We start from the raw sequence: 18,457 nt of genomic DNA, 5'->3' as shown, positions 1-18,457 counted from the left end.
AATTCTAGACCTTCAGGAGAAGGGCCTAGGCATGCACACTCTTGAGCCTAAAGGAGAAAAGATGGAAACTTGTCCTCCTCAGTCCCTAGACTTCTAGGTCCTTAAGCAAGAAGATGTCTGAGGACCCAAATACCAATGCCCAGGGGAGCAAACAGTGCCCCCCAGCCTGCAGGGATCCCACCACCTCTGGGCCTGCTGCCCTCAGGTGCTGAAAACCAGGCCGTGTGGGTCAGTGGGGTTGGGGTGATTCACGCACCTGCCCGTAAGTCCCTCTGTGGGTGCTGACGACCTCCGTGTCCCCACCGTAATCAGCAAGCCAGTGAGAAAGCATGTGTCACCAAGCTGGCATCCGCCTCTGCCCTGGGCTGGGGCGCAGGCCCTGGCGCTGTGGGGAAAGGGGCCTCGAACAATCGGGCTTTGTCCGCCCCCAACACCCAGTGCCATGCTCCCAGAAGCTCCGTTTCTCAACCTCTCTTCCGGGCAGGCGGGCGGCTGTGTCAATAGCTTCCCTTTGTCCCTGTCTGACAGTCCTGTTGCTGTCCTTTGATTGTCCACCCACCTCTGCCTGGATATGAGGACCTCTGACCCTCCTGGTCCCCCTGCTTTAAGTCTGCCCACCTCTGAGGTCTCACTGTCCACCTCTGTCCCCTCTGGCCACGGTGAGGGTGTCTCCACATCCGTCTCTCTCTTTCTCTTTCTGTTTCTCTCTTTCTGTTTTCCTGTGTTTCTTCCGCCTCTTTCCCCATCTTTTTCTCTGGATCTCTGTCTGTCTCTCTCCCTGTTCTCTGAGTCTCTGTTGACACTCTCCACATCTCTGTCTGCTTATCCTCCCCTGGCTTCCCCTGCATTTCCATGAGAAGCCTGTGCCCTTGCCCAGATGTGGGTTAGTTTAGGGAGACGGGAGGGTTTATGATGAGATTCAACATGTAGGGAGAGGCTGGGAAATAAGCAGGGATGCAAGAAAATGCGAGAGGGATGTGGGAGTGCAAAATGGGGGCTTTGGGTGTTATGGAGGGATCCAGGGGGATTTGAGGAGGTGCCTTTGAAGCTGGACCTTGAAAGTCGGGCCTGGGGTCAGGAGAAGCAGGGCATAGAGGCCTGGCTTGTGGAGGATGTGGGCTGACGAGCAGGAGTGTGGCTTCGGGGAGGGAAATAAAAATGGATGTGATGAGCACAGAGCATGAGAAGGAAAATAGGGACTTGTGGGCCGATCACTGGACATGAGGACAACTGGTATCAGTAATGTCCACCTCGGCACCAGCTTGGGCCTGGCACTGGGGGATGAAAGTCAACATTTGGCATTCAAAGTGCTCTCAGACTGCTCCCATGCTCCCAACCTCCTCCAGGCCCCTCACACCCACGTTCCCACTGAACTCAGCATCTTCTCAGAACCCACCATCCTCCCTGACAACCGGCTGGATCTCTCACAGCCCGACCCAGCACCTTCTCTCTCTGTTGGCCCCCTCCTCTCTATCCCCATGTCCCTGATCCCAGCTCAGACCTGCTTCTCGCCCACCTTGAGCACCACCCTGGGCTCTTCCCCCTTCTCTGTATCCTTCCCTTGACCCCAGAGGGGTCTTCCTGCGCCCAGAGCTGACCCTGCCCCTCTCCTGCTCATAGCCCTACTCTGGCTACCCCATCATCCCTGGGACAAAGTCCCAGCCCCTCAGCCAGGTGTTGGGAGACCCTTCAGCATCCAGGGCAGCACTGGTCAATAGAAATATAATGCCAAGTATACGTGCACTTTTAAATTTTCTAATAACACACTTCTTTTTTTTTAAATAGTAAAAAGAGGGACATCTAGGTGTGGCTCAGCCGGTTGAGCATCCAACTCTTGATTTTGGCTCAGGTCATGATCCCAGAGTCGTGGGATCGAGCCCTGCATGGGGTTCCGTGATGAACATAGAGTCTGCCTAAGGTTCTCTCTCTCTCTCTTTCCCTCTCCTTCTGTCCCTCTCTCCTGCTTGCTTTCTCTCTCTAAAATAAAAAAAAATTAATTACGGGCACCTGGGTGGCTCAATGAAGCGTCCGGCTTCGGCTCAGGTCATGATCATGTGGTTCGTAATTTCAAGCCCCACGTCAAGCTCTGTGCTGACAGCTTGGAGCCTGGAGCCTGCTTCAGATTCTGTGTCTCCTTTCACTCCGCTCCTCTCCTGTTTGGGCTCTGTCTCTCTCTCTCTCTCTCTCAAAAATAAATAAATATTTAAAATTTTTAGAAAATTAAAAATTAAAAAAATTTTAAAATAAATAGTAAAAAGAAACAAGTTCATTTTAATATTTCATTTAACCCAATACATCCAATATTGCCATGTGAAATCAAAATAAGAACATGTTTAAAGATAGTTTGCCTTCTTATTTTTTGCGCGGTGTTTGGAATCTGATGTGTTTTTGCACGGTGTTTGGAATCTGATGTGTCTTTCCCTTACAGCACATCTCATTTAGAACTTGCCACATTTCACAAGTCAGGAGCCACCGTGGTGAGAAACCACCACATTACACAGCCCAGCTCTGCCCATGGGTCTCGTGCTCCAGCCATGAAGATTGCTCTCTCACCTCTGGGCCCTCACCCATGCTATTCTCCCTCTCCAAATGCTCTTCTCACCTTCCCCTGGCCACAACTTGTCTTTCAAGTCTTTGCTTAGATATCACCTCCTTCAGGAAGCCTTCCCTGAACACCTTCCAACTTCCACTCCCTGCACTTGGGTTAGTCACTCTCTCACCTAGGTTCCCACAGCAGGTGCCTCCCCCAGGTCACCTTGGACCGTAAGCATCTGGATCCACATCACCCCCCTCCCCCACTGGATCATGAGCTCCTTGAGGGCAGGCACTGAGGCTAAGTCACCCCTGTGACTTCAAGTCAACAAGTGCCCTCACAGGACCTGGCCCAGAGGAAGCCTTAGAAAATGTTGATCAAATGATTAAATAACTTCATTACACCCACTCCCATTTTACAAAGAAGAAACTGAGGCTCAGAGAAGGAAGTTAATTACTCAACATCCAACACCCAGGAAATGGTGGGGCCTTTTGGATTGGAACTCAATTTCCAACATGGCGGTAGACATGATCCACCTTTTGGCGCTCCCACTGGGTGTACCTTACCGGAATAAGGGATGGGAAGGCTAGGGGGAGTTGTTGAGAGAGCCTCGTGGGAAAGGAGGGAGGTGATAGGCGGTGTGGAGCTCCACCTCTAAGAGCCTCTAGAAGAGAGATAATGAAGTCCCCAACTGCAGGCATCTGCCAGTGACCTTTAGGATTCTGCCCTCTCTGTGTGCCACGCATGCTTATGTACAGGATGTTTTTCTCCAAATTGACGTGCTCTGCAAAAGTCTTCAATAAAGAAAACGTGTTACAAGAAAACTTTGAGAATGTAAGCAAGGAAAAAAGTGCCAGAAATTACAGACAATAAGACCCAATGAGGCTTCAACTGATGGCTTATTCCGTGTTAGACACTGTTCTAGCACTTTCTGAATATTAAGTTTATTTAATCTTCACAACAGACCTGGGAAATAGGTGTTATTTCTCTCACTTCAAGGATGAAGGAAGAGGAATGGGGAAGTCATGTGCAAATAGCTTGTAGGGGCTGGAATCCAAGAAGCCTGGTTCTGGAGTCAGTGCCTTTGTCTACTATGCTGAGCTGTCTGTCCAAAAAGAAAGGAAGTAATTTTTTAAACAATCCAACAAGAGCACTATCTCAAGTCATTGCAAACGAACCCACCCCCACACTTGTATATGGGAGCTGCCAAAAGGGAGGGCCAGGTGTCTCCAGGCTGATTTAGTGCAACTTCGAGGTTTCATTACTTTTTAAACTTTAGATCGAATATTGATTTGGGGCAACTTGCCTGGGAGAGGAGAAGTTGATGGATCTTCATGGAGGATGGTGGCTGGAAACCCTTGACATTCCTTACTTAAACTTGACACTGATACAGAGGCAGGAGGGGCCAGGGGACACCTGGGTCTGAGGGGAGAGGTGCTGGAGGCAGGGATGCTTAGGTCTGAGGAGGGGTCTGGACTCCTGTGATTTCTGCAATATGGGGAGGAGTAGAGGAGTTGGAGGCTAGGAGAGACTTGCCAAGGAGATGAGATGGGGAGAGGAAGGATCTGGAGGACAGTGGCTCAGAATTCTGGGGGAGAAACTGGCAAGGAGGCAGGAGGGTGAGCCTTGGGCTGGAGAGGATCCCTCTGTCAGCAGCGTCTGAGGTGTGATTGCCCAGAGAGCCTTGGATGGCATGAAGCCAGGGGCATGGCCAGTCTCTGAGTCACAGGGGACTCCTCCCTCCTCTATTCCAGAGGTCCCTCCCCTGCCTTCTTTGAGAATAGGACCTTACCAACCCAAATTCCCTCCCCCATCTTCCTCTGGCACCTGGGATGCTGGCTGCTCACTTTGGGTGGGCTCTTGGGGGACTCAGGTGTCCCATCCCCCCGCCAGCCCTATCCTTCCCGAAAACTTCCTTCTTTCCTGGTTTGCCACCTGTGACATACTCAGGAACACTTTCACGTCCTTTCCACCCCAATGAGGTAGGCTTATTCTCTTTTTCCTCTGTCCTTCCTTCTTCCCTCTTGACCTTTTCTTGCTCTCTATCTCTCTGTCTCCCCCATTTTACAGATGAGGAAAACTAAAATCTGGGAAATGGACAGAAACAGGTCACTAGGCAGGGAGCAGGGCGAAGGCTCAAAATCAGATGTGTCTCCCTCTCTTAAGGGTCCCTCTTCCCCAGCCTTAGATCTTCAGAGCTTTTCCACCTTTGTTTGCATGTTGCAAAAGTGCACACCCACAGAAAATAAATGGAAGGAAGGAGGCACCCTGTAACTACCACTGAATGCAGGTTAGTACATGTCTTTTCAGATCTTATTCTGTGACTATTTCATTTCACATGGCTAGAGTCACATACACATATTTGTATCTCTTTTTTCATGTTCCATCATACAACACAAACATTCTTGAATAACACTAGCAATGCTGCAAAGTTATTATCCTTAACAGCTTCCTAACATCCTTGTCCCAAACGGGCCTATTATTGATCTAAACAATCCACTGATTTGGGACATGTTCAGTGTTTCCACTGTTTTGCCAGGATACTGTTGTGATGAATTCAAACCTTGCTCCGCAGTTGGATTTTTCGTTTATTTTTTCAGTAATATCTTTCTAAACCAGAATCACAGGGTCAACGGTGGTAACTAAGGGTCTCAATTCACCTTGCCAAACTGCCTTCCATAAAAATTGCATGATTTACAGTTCCGCTGGTTAAGAGTGCTGGTCTTTACCAATACTGAGGTTTTTGTGTGTTAGGCCTTTGTTAATTTGATTGGTTTACAGACATGGCATATTGTTGAGGTTGTAATATGTCTTTGAGGAAAGGTAAGGTCAAATAATGACCACAGTTCATCACGTCCTTATTTCTGTAAATTTCTTGTTCCAGGAGTATAGATGAAGAGATGGGAGGTATGCAGAGATTAGCCATGCCTTCTCATGGTCTCATTTATCCACTTGAAGTACTTGCAGACTTGGGTATAGACACCTGGGTCATTGGGTTGGCCACAAGGGAAAGTTCCCCAGGACACCAGGCCTTGCAGGGTACCTTTGCACATCAGTGGTCCCCCTGAGTCACCCTGGAGAAGAAAGAGCAGATTAGCTTTGGTTTCAGAGCAACCACCACAGACATGTCCACAGTGTGTAGTTATCACGTCTCTGTCCTGCCAGACCATGAACTTCCACTCTGGCCAATGGGAAAAGACTCATGGTCTCCGGGGACCAGTGGGAGAGCACAAATTAGTGCTGTCCTGGAGAGAACCAAACGGCTATCTGAAGACATCGACTTGTGCCCCAGCCAAAGGGACCAACCCCTGGGAGGTGAGGGAGCTTCCAGAGGTTAGAGTCCCACTTACTTTCCCCTCGTTAAGGACTCTTCGCCAAGCCAGAGGGAGAAGGAGCATCGTCTCCAGAGAATGGATACATGCCCCTTGAGCATGAAAGGGGAACAGGGGCAGGGCCAATGACATAATTCACAGACCGCAGTGCAATATGAATATGCAGCCCCCTTGTTCAAAAATTATTAAGAGATTCAAGACAACAACAGAAGTGCGTTAAACCATGTGCGGGACTCTCCCGAGTGTGGAGTGAAGCCCTGTGCCACTGCACAACTTGCATATTCATGAAGCCGGCCCTCACTAGGGAAAAAGCCCCACCCCCTGCCACTCTCTAGGACATACATCCTTTTCTCATCACCGCCCCATCTCTAACACTCACCACCCCACTTCCCCTGAAAACTGACTGTACCGACGTGGGCAAAGAGAGTGGGGGTACAGAAAGAAGGGTGGAAAGAAGGCAGAAGGAAGAGGGGGACAGAGAGGAAGAAACATAGGGGGTGGAGCAGAGATGAACACAGGTAAAGACAGGTAAATAAAAAGAGTGACAGCGGCAGACAAAAGAGAGAGAGAGAGAGAGAGAGAAGCAGAGAGAGAGAGAGAGGAAGATGGAAGGCGATGACATTTAGAGACAGAGAGGAGGTTATAAAGATGATGAACAGGGTTCCTGGGTGGCTCAGTCAGTTAAGCATCCAACTCTTGATTTCGACGCAGGTTATGATCTCATGGTTCCTGAGATCAGGCCCCATGTCCTGTGCCTGTCGGCACAGGCTCAAAGCCTGCTTGGGATTCTCTCCCTCTCTCTCTCCCCCTTCCCTGCTTTCTCTCTCTCTCTCCCTCAAAATAAATAAAATAAATATTAAAAATAAAAAGATGAAGAAGGGGGAACAAAGAGGAAGGGGAGATAGTTCCTTTCCTAAAAAGTAGGACCGGGATAAGGTGGACAAGACATTAGCACTGGGCACAAAATCTCAATAATTGCACTAAATAGTATTGTAATGCAATACTTAAAAAAAAATCAAATTTGGTATGAAAAAGTCCATGCTGAGCACAGTATCCCAACTTTAGATAAAGACAAGGTCAGTACAGTGCTATGCTGCATCATTACTGGAGACCGAGGCAAATGAATGATTCAGTAAGACTGATTGCTCTTTACTGAAAATTCTGATATTTTGCTCATCATGGACTTTTTGTATGGATTTAATTTATTTTTTAATTTTTTTAATGTTTATTTATTTTTGAGACAGAGAGAGAGAGAGAGAGAGAGAGAGAGCATGAGTGGAGGAGGGGCAGAGAGAGGGAGACACAGAATCCGAAGCAGACTCCAGGCTCTGAGCTGTCAGCACAGAGCCTGACGTGGGGCTCGAACTCACGAACTGCAAGATCATGACTTGAGCCGAAGTTGGACGCTCAATCGACTGAGCCACCCAGGTGCCCCTGCATGGATTCTCATTTTGTAGAATATTGCATTAGTAGAATATGATTTCTTTTGGCATCCACTTGAAGTTTGGGCTTGAAGCCAGTGCCTCACTTGCCTGTCTCAACATCATCTTTCCCACTGCCATTCTGCCCCATCCCCAGGGTCATGCCAGCCTCCTGGGCTCCCACTACTGCCCCAGCAGAGAACAGGATAGAGAGAGCTAGGAAAACTGGCCCTCAGGTGGGATGGGGTACAAGGGAAGGTTCGGCACTAGGGTCAGGTGCACAGATTCTGTATTGTGGGGACGACAGGGGAGTCTCACATTGCAGGCATTGGTCTTGGAGTTGGGGATGCCAGCACACAGCATGGACTTTCCCAGCAGGTCCTTGTAAACCTTCTTGCAGTCCTGGGAGGAGATGAGTCTGACATCTGTGCACATTAGCGTCGATGGAAAGGTCACTGTTGGAGAGAGGGGGTGGTCAGTCAGAGGCCTGGACCTGGGGCCCCCAGAGTGCTTGGACCCTGAAGGAAGATGGGGCTAGAGGCTCAACCCTCAAGTCATGAAATGGGCCTGACTCCTTGTCTCTGGGGTCCGAGTGAGGAGGAGTCAGGAGCCAGGGCTCTTGGGTCCCTGAGACAGCCTTACCATCCGGGCTGGTGGTGGTGCCCCAGCCAGAAACGGTGCATGTGGTCCCAGGGGGTTCACAGTGGGAGGACAGCTTGACTTTCCTCACACTCGACGACAGCCTGGCTTGGTGATCCAGCTTCACAAGCATGAGGTCATTAACATGGGTCTGAGTGGAGTAGCCAGGGTGGCGGAATGACTGTGTGGCCCGGATCTTCTGGGCTCTCTTATCACCCAGCTGATCACTGCCCATGTGCACCTGGTACTCACTGGGACGAGACAGTGGCATTCAGAGAGAAACTCTGTCATTGGGAGAAGGGACAGGGACCTTAAGGGAAGCAGACAGAGACCCCAAGAGAGGAGGAGAGAGACCCAGAAGGAGGGGGACCGAGACCCTGAGAAAGGGGGACCGAGACCCAGAGAGTGGGTTCCACAGTCCTTGCCACATACCTCATCTTGCAGTGGGCAGCGGTGAGCACCCACTGCTCATTGAGCAACACACCTCCACAGTGAAGCTGATTGCCCCGGAGCAGGGCCACCTGCCAGGGTTGGGAGCCTCTTGTACATGGGACTCCATCAATAATCTTCTCCCCACTCTTGTCACCCTGGGCTGGATAGAGACATGGAGGGAAATGTGGGTAGCGAGCATCAAGGGGGCTGAAGAGGCAGCTGATGGTTTTGGAGAGAAAGATGGAAAGAGACAGAGAGACAGGAGAATGCAGAGGTGGAAATGGAGAACAGTGCAGAGAACACAGGACATGGCAGTGGAGAGAGACAGAGGGAGTCTGCTCAGAAACCCAGGAGAAGCATCTTGTCTGGAGGCAACCACTGAAGCTTATGGGAGCAACACTGAGTGCAGGAGATGGCCTGGAGGGCACAGAGACCCCAGGAGTCAGAAGGAAGCAGGAAAAAAGAGGGCAGGAGGCAGAAGAGTCTTGTTTTCCTTGGGCAGAAGCCGCTGCAGGGAGAGGGTCCTGACTCAAGGAGTCCTTGGAGAGAGAGGGCCCTGGGAAGGGTCAGTGGGCATGGAGGGAGACTCCAGGGGTGAAGCCAGGCCTCCCAGTTCAGCACTCACCTTCTTGTGCAGCAGATCTCAGGGCTAGAGACCACAGTAGGATCTGCAGGGGCAAGAGAAGGGATCCTGCCATGGTGGCCTCTCTGAGCCTCACCAGGGGCTGCCAGGCAGAGGAAGGGCCTCTTCTGCTGGGACTGGGGAGGACAAAGAGTTCAAGAAGCAGTAGTCCAAGCCCCCAACTCTCCCCCAGCAGACCCAGGGGTCTCGGCCCCAGCCCTTCCTCCCTCAGACCCAGGAGGCCAGGCCTCCAGACCTCCCTTCTCCTTGGGACCCAGGAATCTGGGTTCCCATCCCTCCCCATCTACAAGTCTAGGTCCTCAGTTCCTTTTTCCCTGACAGACGCCAAATGGCAGACTTCCAGCCCGTCATCCCTCAGAACCGGGACTCCAGGCTCCTCCTCCCCTTAGGAGCAGGAGCCAGCTGTCCAGCCAGCCTCATCCCGCACCCCAAACGAGGCCCCTTCTCACCTCTGGAGGGTCTGATGTGATCTCGGCTCCAGACTCAGTCGGGAGCCAAGCGTGTCCAGCCCTGTGCAGGGCGGCCCTCTTATACCACCTCCACCCCCACGCCCGCCCCCAGCGCCCTGGGGTGCAGGTGGAGCCGGCTCTGAGACACCCCCCTTCCTGTGTTCGCAGTTATCTCGAAGCCCTGAGGCGGCTAAAGCAATTGGCCGCACTCAATTCTTTCTCCACCCTCCCTCTGGAGGCCTGGGTCGGGCGGTACCCAGCCAGTTCGCCCCCGCCCCTTCTGGTCCGACGTCTCTCGTGGCCTGGCCTGCCGCTGGAGAGACCAGGTGCTAGCTCTGAGGGGGGCCACGGGAGCTGGAGTCAAAGGAGGGCTGAGCTCTGGGATTGGCCTCCTCTGGGGCCATTTTCTTGTCCTTGTTCCCCCTCAGGGGCGACCTACCCCCAGTGCCCTAATTCTGACCAGCTTGTGGGAACCTGTCCAGTCTGGATCCTAGTGGTGCCTTTGAGCCTGAACCCACTCCCAGCCCTGATATAGGGATATGAATTAAAAAGAGAGTGTTTTCCCTAATCCCACCCTACTAAATGCTCACTGTTATCATCGTATACATAGATTTCTATCATACTATGTATTTATAACAAAAAAAAAACAACAACCCTGTACTAGGCATTCCATAATATAACTTTTTTTTCCTCTGTAAAATGCCTTGAACAATTTTTCCTGGTAGTTTATTTAGATAATTTCCTCTTCCTTCCTTCCACAGATAGTATTCCATTCTATGATTGTACCATGATTTATGTAATGTGTTTCAAACTGGAGTATATTTGGATAGTTTTAGTTATAATAATGCTGGGATGAACTAACTTCTTTGTACATTCATCTTTGTTCCTTGTGTTTATTCAAGTATCCTTTGGACATCTACTCTGCCAGACACTGTTTTGCTCCTGGGGACACAGCAGTCAACAACGCAGACAAAAATTCCTTCACAGAGGCTCTCCTAGCAGGTGGAGACCATGAATACAAAAATAAGTAAATAAAATATATTGTTTGTTAGGTGGTGGTAAGTGCTACGGAGAAAAATAAAAACAGGAAGAGGGATAGGGAGTTCTTGGTTCTCTCCACTCTCGAAATCCCTAAGGTTATATAGTTGGGAACAATGATTAGAAAGACTCCCATGTGAAGGTGACATCTTAGCAAAATCCTGAAGGAGATGGTGAATGGATCCACGTAGCGACTTCTGGGTAGTGAGTTCCAGGCAGAGCAAACATGCAGGTGTGAGACTAGAATATTCTAACGGGGAAGACATTTTGACTGGAGCTGAATGACCAAGGGAGACAAGGTCAGACCATGAGATCAGAGACATAACAGGACTCAAAGGACATAGAGTCTTGAAGACCAGTGTAGAACTTAGGCTTTTACTTTAAATGAAATGGAAACCATTATTTGATTATTACTTGAAGGCAAATTCCTAAAAGTGGAATTGCCCCAACTTCCAAAGCAGACCTCCAAAATGTAACTGGTTCCTCAGCTATCAGCCCAAATCTTATCTGAATGCCAACCCCAACTCTATTCTACCTTTGTCCCATAATAGGCATTATTGTTGCCTACTCAACATTCACTCCTTCTGCCTTTCTTTTTTTTTTTTTTTTAATTTTTTTTTCAACGTTTTTAATTTATTTTTGGGACAGAGAGAGACAGAGCATGAACGGGGGAGGGGCAGAGAGAGAGGGAGACACAGAATCGGAAACAGGCTCCAGGCTCCGAGCCATCAGCCCAGAGCCCGACGCGGGGCTCGAACTCACGGACCGCGAGATCGTGACCTGGCTGAAGTCGGACGCTTAACCGACTGCGCCACCCAGGCGCCCCTCCTTCTGCCTTTCTATGAGCACCCCAATTTTGATTGGATAATCTTTCATCCTTACACTTTAGTGCAGTAAAGCACCAAACATGAAACCCATACTCTGCTTGCCAGTGACTGATTTAGACACGAACATGAAAGGCCGTCCTGGCCAATAATGAGAGGAAGATCATTGGGGCACTTCTAGGAAAGACTGTCTTATTTTCAAAAGTGACACCTGAAGAGTTCTCTTTTCTTCTGTCAGATGATGTCCCTTTTGGATGTAAGTTATGGAACTGTGGCAGTTCTGCTGGAACCACGGAGAGAAACATCTGGCAGACCAAGCCAAAACAGTGAAGATGGCCAAAGAGAGAGATGGGGATAAATGGGGTCTTTAATGAGGTCTCTAAGCTAGTGAATTAACCAACTATGGTGCTTCTTCATCTTGTGACTTCTTCAGGTTTCCTATCTGATTTGGAGTTTTTGGTTCCTACAGCCAAAATCTTCCTTAATAAAACCTCAATGTTAAATTCAAATCTGATCCCAAACCATGAATCCAAACCCAATTGTAACTTGAATCTGTATCTTGAAGCCACAGTAATCAACAAACCCAGTCCTGCCTCCAATCCTAGTTCTCTTTCCAGCCCTCCTCCCACATTGCCTTTCAGATCCAATCCTTCATACGTATTGAGCACCATCTATATACACAGGCTGGGCTAGATGCTGAGGATACTATGGTGCACAAACCTGGACAGAGTTCCTTCTCTCAAGGAGCTAGAAGTCTAGTGTAAAATAAAGATGCATAATTCATAAACAAATGTAAAATTACAAGTCCAATGTGTGCTCTGAAGGAAAAGCACTTCCTGGAGACCTTGACCCAGGAAGTGGCAATGAGCTAAGAGTTGAAAGAATAGTAAATTTTAACTAGAATAAAATGGGAAGGGATTGGAGAGTATATCATTTAGATGAAACTGTATGTGCAAAGGCTCTGAGATGGAAAGGAGTCATGGATGGAACTCAGAGACAGGGAGTTGGCTGGAACCAGATGGTAAAGAACATTTTATGTCATGGCGAGTTTGACTTTATTCTGTAGACAATGGTGAACCACTTGGACTTCAGTCACAGAGTGACATAACAAGATTTGTGTTTGCAAAATGTCACTCTACCTGCTATATGGAGGATGGATTTTAAGGGGATGTAGACACATAAGGAGACTATTGCTATAATCCAGATGAGAGATGATGGTGACTTGGATAAGGCCATTTAGGAGGTGAAGACGGAAATAAGAGAATAGATTCAATATGTGCTCAGAGAAGAAAATCAATAGGCGTTAGGCATGGATTAAATGGATGTTGTGGTGTGAGAGACAGTTGTTAAGACTTCAAGTCTCCTGCTCGATGGATGATGGTGCCATTGAGAAGGCCTGATCAGATATGATCAAGTGCTCATGAGAAGGTGAGAAAGACCTCAGTCACTGGCTTCAAGCACAATTCTTACTGACACAGTTCACAACACCAATTTTTTTTAATGTTTATTTATTTTTGAGAGAGACAGAGACAGAATGTGAGTGGGTTAGGGGCAGAGAGAGAAGGAGACACAGAATTCAAAGCAGGCTCCAGGCTCTGAGCTGCCAGCACAGGCCTGATGCGGGGCTTGAACCCACGAACCGAGATCATGACCTGAGCCGAAGTCAGACACTCAACCGACTGAGCCACCCAGGCACCCCTTGCAACACCAATCTTGACACAAACCCGAGTCTTAACCTGAAACCTCAGTTCACACCCAAACCTAACCCTCAATTCTGCTTTATCCTTGTCCAATTCTAACTTACTTGACCAAGTCCCTGACTCCAAATGTTAGCTTGAGCTATGGCTTACACCTCAATCAACCATAAACCTTGACCCAAACCCTGAATCCCTAACCATAAACCAAACTCAACCTTGACCAAAACTGAATGTCACCATAGCCTCAGTCCCAAGCCTGACCCTCACACTAATCTTAACACTCTGGCTCCACTTCCAGCCCTATTCTCCTCTTCAACCCAATTTCTATCTGAAATTCCATATTAATTTCCATGCCCAACTCCTTTCCCCACCCCCGCCTTCATTTTCCCAATCCCACACACCACCTTGACTCTTTGTTTCATACAAGTTCTAAAATAAGGTCTACCAACTAACACCATACTAATATTGATCCTATACTGACTAAATTCAAGCTAAGTCCCCAAACTTTCTACGACACTTACTCTCATCAAATCCAAAATGAGACCCCAGAACCCAGACTCCTGATGTCACCAATTCCACAGGAGGACCCTGGCCTTGAGGGATGTCAGCCTTCCTGACTTGGGCTCCCAAATCAAGAAGGAGTAGACCCCAGGCCACTTAACCTCATAGCCCTGTGAGTCAGTAATCTATCTTTCTCTCTGGCTTCTTAAGAAGGGAAATTTTAGTAAGACTTCCAATTTGTCATCTAGTGCCTAAATATTTATCCCTGGATTCTCTCTTCGGCTCCCTGCCTCATCAGCATTCTGTCAGAAAGAAGAAAGCAGCCCCATTCCTCTGGAGCCCTGTTATTCATTCATACATCCCCTGAACTTCTCCTCTGTTGTGCTCTGAATGTCTGTCTTTCTGTGTTTATTTAATCTGATGTTGTTGCTAAACACCTAAACATGAGCAGAAGGAACAAACCTGATGTTCATACCCAGCCCACACCAGGGAACATAGGAGGTACTTAAATAAATACTAGTATACTAGTTTGCAAACCACTGTCATCCACAGATTTGCCAACTGTAGACTGTCTTTCCTTAACCCCTGAGCCATTCAGCCATGTGGTGTGAGAGAAAGAACTTGGCCTCACAAGTCAGACCAACCCAGGTGTGAATCCTAATTGCCAGTCCTGTGATTTCAGGTAAGTGACTTCATTTTTTCTGAGCCTCACTTTGCCTTTCTTTAAAGCGGGGAAGAGGGCGCCTGGGTGGCTCAGTCGGTTAAGCGTCCGACTTCGGCTCAGGTCATGATCTCGAGCCCCGCGTTGGGCTCTGTGCTGACAGCTCAGAGCCTGGAGCCTGCTTCGGATTCTGTGTCTTCCTCTCTCTCTGACCCTCCCCCGTTCATGCTCTATCTCTCTCTGTCTCAAAAATAAATAAACGTTTAAAAAAATAAAATAAATAAAGTGGGGGAGAGAAAAATTTACTTCTCAAGGCAAACGGGAGGATTAAGTGAAATTATTAAAAGAAAATGGACATACACACAGCATATGCTGAGTTAATATTAGCTTCCTTACCCCATCAATCCAGAATGAAGCAGCTTTCATTTCTTGTGTACCTGCAGTGTGACGTGCCTGGCACTTCTCAGAACTCATTTTTATTTCTCACATGGGTCCAAGTTAGGACTGTCTTCCCCATATTATAGATGATAAAATGGAGGTTTAAAAGAGGTTCGACCACTTGAGCAAAGTCATATAGCTAAGGAGTCAGAAGAAGCAGAATTCAAATGCTGAGGATTGCCCATAGCATTATGATTGTACAAACCCACACTCTGAGAAGAAAATTTTCCTGGGATACTGTCACACACCCTGGAAGTTTTATTTGGCTCCAAATGGACTCAGGACCCGATGAGCCTATTAAGGATGCATAACCCCACGCTGGTGAGACCTCCAAGTCCCAGCCCTCCTGTGCCCTGTGGGTTTAGCACCAACACCTGCTCTCAAGTCCCACAAAGATACCCAGCCTCATATCTCCCTTGCCCTCAAACCTGTGTCCTGAACCTTTGCCTGATGACTCATCCTCCAGCTCATGATCCTGCCTGAGAACAGGCATCTGGTTATCCTGCCAGCTGTGCCTTGCCCTGAGGGATCCTGGACACTGTGACCCTGGAACCTCCTGACTCAGCCTCTTGGGTTCCGAAGGCCTATTGTTTCTAACTTCCTGGATTCTCTTCCCTCTTCTTTCAAGAACAGCTCCCCACTTCTTTTGGGAAGCTGCTCTTTTATTTCAGATAGTTCTGGTGAAAGTTTCAATCATAGTTCTCCAAACCTTACCATCTGCCCACCCAACCACTGTGATTGATACATGACCCAGGCCAAGCCAAGAAAAGCATTGTTTCCTCCCTGGCAACAATGATTGATCCAAAGGGGTGGGCTCAGTTCAAGCTGAGTTCTTCAGTCAATCAGAGTTCTTCCCTGGGAGTAATATCAAGATGCCAGGAGAATGGAGATCTTTGTTTCTACTGTGTTTGCTTAATTGGGTGTGTCAGTAGCTGCTAGGTTCCCTTCCTCTGAAAAAGTCTGTCTACAGGGGCTAGAATGAGACCCAAAGGAGAAGGAAAGAGACAAGCAGAGTTGAAAAACAGCTTACACATTAAAAAAAACCAAACCAAAACAAAACAAAACAAAAACAGAAGCAGAGAGAAGTAGGCAGAGTGTCAGAGAGAAAGTGTCAAAGAGAGAGAGTGTGTGAGTGTGTGAGAGAGAGCTAATTGGCTTAAGTCACTATTTCAAGTACTTGAGACTCTGGTACCCATGTCACATCCTCTGACATCATGAAACATCCGCACAGCCTTCTTAGCCACCTAAATCAATCAATCTCTTCTTGTACATAAGCCATTTTGAACTCATTTTGGACTCTGACGTTGCTATCCAAAAGCTCCCAGACTAAGTGGCTCCTTCCAGCTTTTGTCCATGCCTAGTGCTCTGATTTCCTCCCAGACCCCTGAATTTTGGTTGACCCCTCCCAGATTCCTGAATTTTGGTTGACCTTGGACAAGTCTCTTCCCCTCACTGACCTCAGTCATGCCCCTACTTAATACTATAAATCAATCTTCAAGTATTCTCTGGTTTATATTCCATTGGGGACATTTAAGTATCACCTGGGTATTGGATGATATTAAGGAATTATTACTAACTCTGTAAGTGGTGATAACATAAGGTTTTTATGTTTTAAAAGAGTCTATATTTTAGAGCTGGAGTTGGCAAACTTTTCCAATAAAGGACCAAATAGTGTATATTTTAGGCTTTCTAGACCATGAGGCAAAATTGAGGATATTATGTAGGTATCCACATAACAAGAAAGAAAATAAATTTCCATGCATTTTTAAATTTTTAACTAGGCTGCACGGTGGAACCCAATGAGGGACTTGAACTCATGACCCTGAGATTAAGACCTGAGCTGAGATTAAGAGTCAGACGCTTAACCAACTGAGCCACCCAGGCCCCCCTGCCAACATTTTTAACTGATGAAATTAAAAATAATCATTTGTTACCAATTTTTGTCATACAGGTCTATTAATCAGCAAAATGGCATTCTTTTGGAGGGATAACATCTTGCCTAATTAGGGTTCAAAATTAATGCTCCCTGGCATCAAATCAAGTAGTAAAAGCTATTTATACCTCTTGAGATTCGGCCCATGAACTGTAGCTTGCCATACTGTTTTAAAAATACAAATGAACATATTTGAGAACAAAATGATAGCCAATGTTTGTTTCAAAATATTCCCACATTAGAGAAGTGTGTAGTAGAGGTGAAAGAACTGGTTTTGATTCAGTTGGTGTACAAGGATTTCTACACCATTTTATATATGCTTGAAATTATTCATAATAAAAATTCTAAAACAATTCTTTAGGCCGAGATGACCCTTGAGTCTCACCTCCAGAAATGCATCCCCAGCTCCAGGAGTTTACTATCAGGCATGAAAGACTTCCTCAGGATTTCTGGTATTCGGGGACTTTCACGGAGGACAGGGGTTGATGTGTGTCATGCAAGACATCCAGCACATCCACACCCCTTGCGATAATTGCTCCACCCACAGCCCACGTCCCAGACTACTAGTAGCCCCTGATTCCACATAGCCACTGATTGGATGGGACTGGTCACCTGACCAGAATGCAGTCAAACCATTGGCCATTCAATAACCTATCATGTGGCTGAAGGAGAAAAATTGACCTGGACCAATGGGATTCTCTCGTATTGGTATACAATGTGGGAAATCCCCGGGAAGCAAAGCAGTTGGTGGCAGGTATAGGTGAAGTTCGGCGGTTATGAAGTAAGGAGAGAGACTGGATAAGCGCACCAGGGAGCCAGCACCATGAAAATGCAGAAGCATGTAGAGAAAGGCGTCAGAGAGTCAAATAAATGAGTTAGAGGTTGGTAGCAAGAAAGGAATGAAACATACATGGAGATGAGATAGAGTGGAGCTAGTCCCCCCCCCCCCCCCGCTCCCCCCGTTGCAATTTATTTATATCCTTACAATAACTACCCACTCCACACACATCTTTCTCAAGACGACTTACATTTAGCCTCTGCTTTAATGAAAACTCCCTCCAAATCTCTTTTCCTCCATACTTCAGTTTGGGCACCTTCAATGAAGTGACTCGTTTCCTCATACCACAGCAGAAAAGCTCTAAGCTGTGAGAAAGATTTCTGTTTCTCCTAAGGGGGAAAAATAATCTGTCTCCCAGACTTCTGGGGGCTGTCCGTGTTCTATTTCTTCACCTGGGTGGTAGTTCCATAGGTGCATATTCGTGTATTTCCTGCACTTTACATATCTTATAATTTTTTTTTAATTTTTTAAATGTTTGTTTTTGAGAGAGGGAGAAAGTGCGAGCAGGGGACCGGCAGAGAGAGAGACACACACAGAATCTCAAGCAGGCTCCAGGCTTGAGCTGTCAGCACAGAGCCCGCCGTGGACCTTGAATTCAACAAACCGTGAGATCATGACCTGAGTGAAAGCTGGAAACTTAACTGACTGAGCCACCCAGGCACCCCTCTTATAATTTTTAAAATGGGGAAGGGGAACTCTCCCTGCAAAACTTAGAAACACTTTAGCTGCTTGCAACAACTAAACAGAAATTCTTCTAGGGATGCTCAGTCAGTTAAGCATCCAATTCTTGATTTCGGTTCATGCCACGATCTCATGGTTTGTGAGTTCGAGCCCCACGTCACTGACAAGGTGGAGCCTGCTTGGGATTCTGTCTCTCTCTCTGCCCCTCCTCCACTTTTACAAGCTCCCTCTCTCAAAATAAATTAATTAATTTAAAAAAAGAAATTCTTTCAAATCTGTCTTTTGCAGGCCAACCCATCGGATATTTGGAAATCCTTGTGTGTCATCTCCCCTGAATTTAACCTCCCATTCCTCCAAGCCCTTCCAGAAATAAAGGGGGTCACTCCAGGCAATGGTG

General features: G+C 47.6%; 1 protein-coding gene across 5 annotated transcripts; it reads right to left on the bottom strand.

Moving 5' to 3' along the window:
• Positions 1-4,818: 4,818 nt before the first annotated feature.
• Positions 4,819-16,966, bottom strand: KLK7 (kallikrein related peptidase 7). Of its 5 annotated transcripts, none has more exons than XM_042920290.1 (7): positions 15,037-15,199; positions 14,567-14,747; positions 8,983-9,025; positions 8,358-8,517; positions 7,929-8,176; positions 7,605-7,741; positions 4,819-5,607 (listed from the first exon to the last, which is right to left on the bottom strand). In XM_042920290.1, the coding sequence occupies exons 2-7, from the start codon at positions 14,642-14,644 to the stop codon at positions 5,452-5,454; spliced, it is 822 nt and encodes a 273-aa protein (XP_042776224.1). In that variant the 5' UTR covers positions 14,645-14,747; positions 15,037-15,199; the 3' UTR covers positions 4,819-5,451. The 5 variants fall into 5 exon arrangements, with proteins under 5 accessions (XP_042776224.1, XP_042776222.1, XP_042776223.1 ...); XM_042920288.1 differs by having other exon boundaries at positions 8,983-9,116; positions 15,037-15,198; XM_042920289.1 differs by having other exon boundaries at positions 8,983-9,116; positions 15,050-15,198.
• Positions 16,967-18,457: the final 1,491 nt, after the last annotated feature.

Source organism: Panthera leo, chromosome E2 (genome assembly GCF_018350215.1).
Source record: "Panthera leo isolate Ple1 chromosome E2, P.leo_Ple1_pat1.1, whole genome shotgun sequence".
NCBI lineage: Eukaryota > Metazoa > Chordata > Mammalia > Carnivora > Felidae > Panthera > Panthera leo.
The sequence above is the reverse complement of the archived record's forward strand: the minus strand, read 5'-3'. Positions and strand labels throughout refer to the sequence as shown.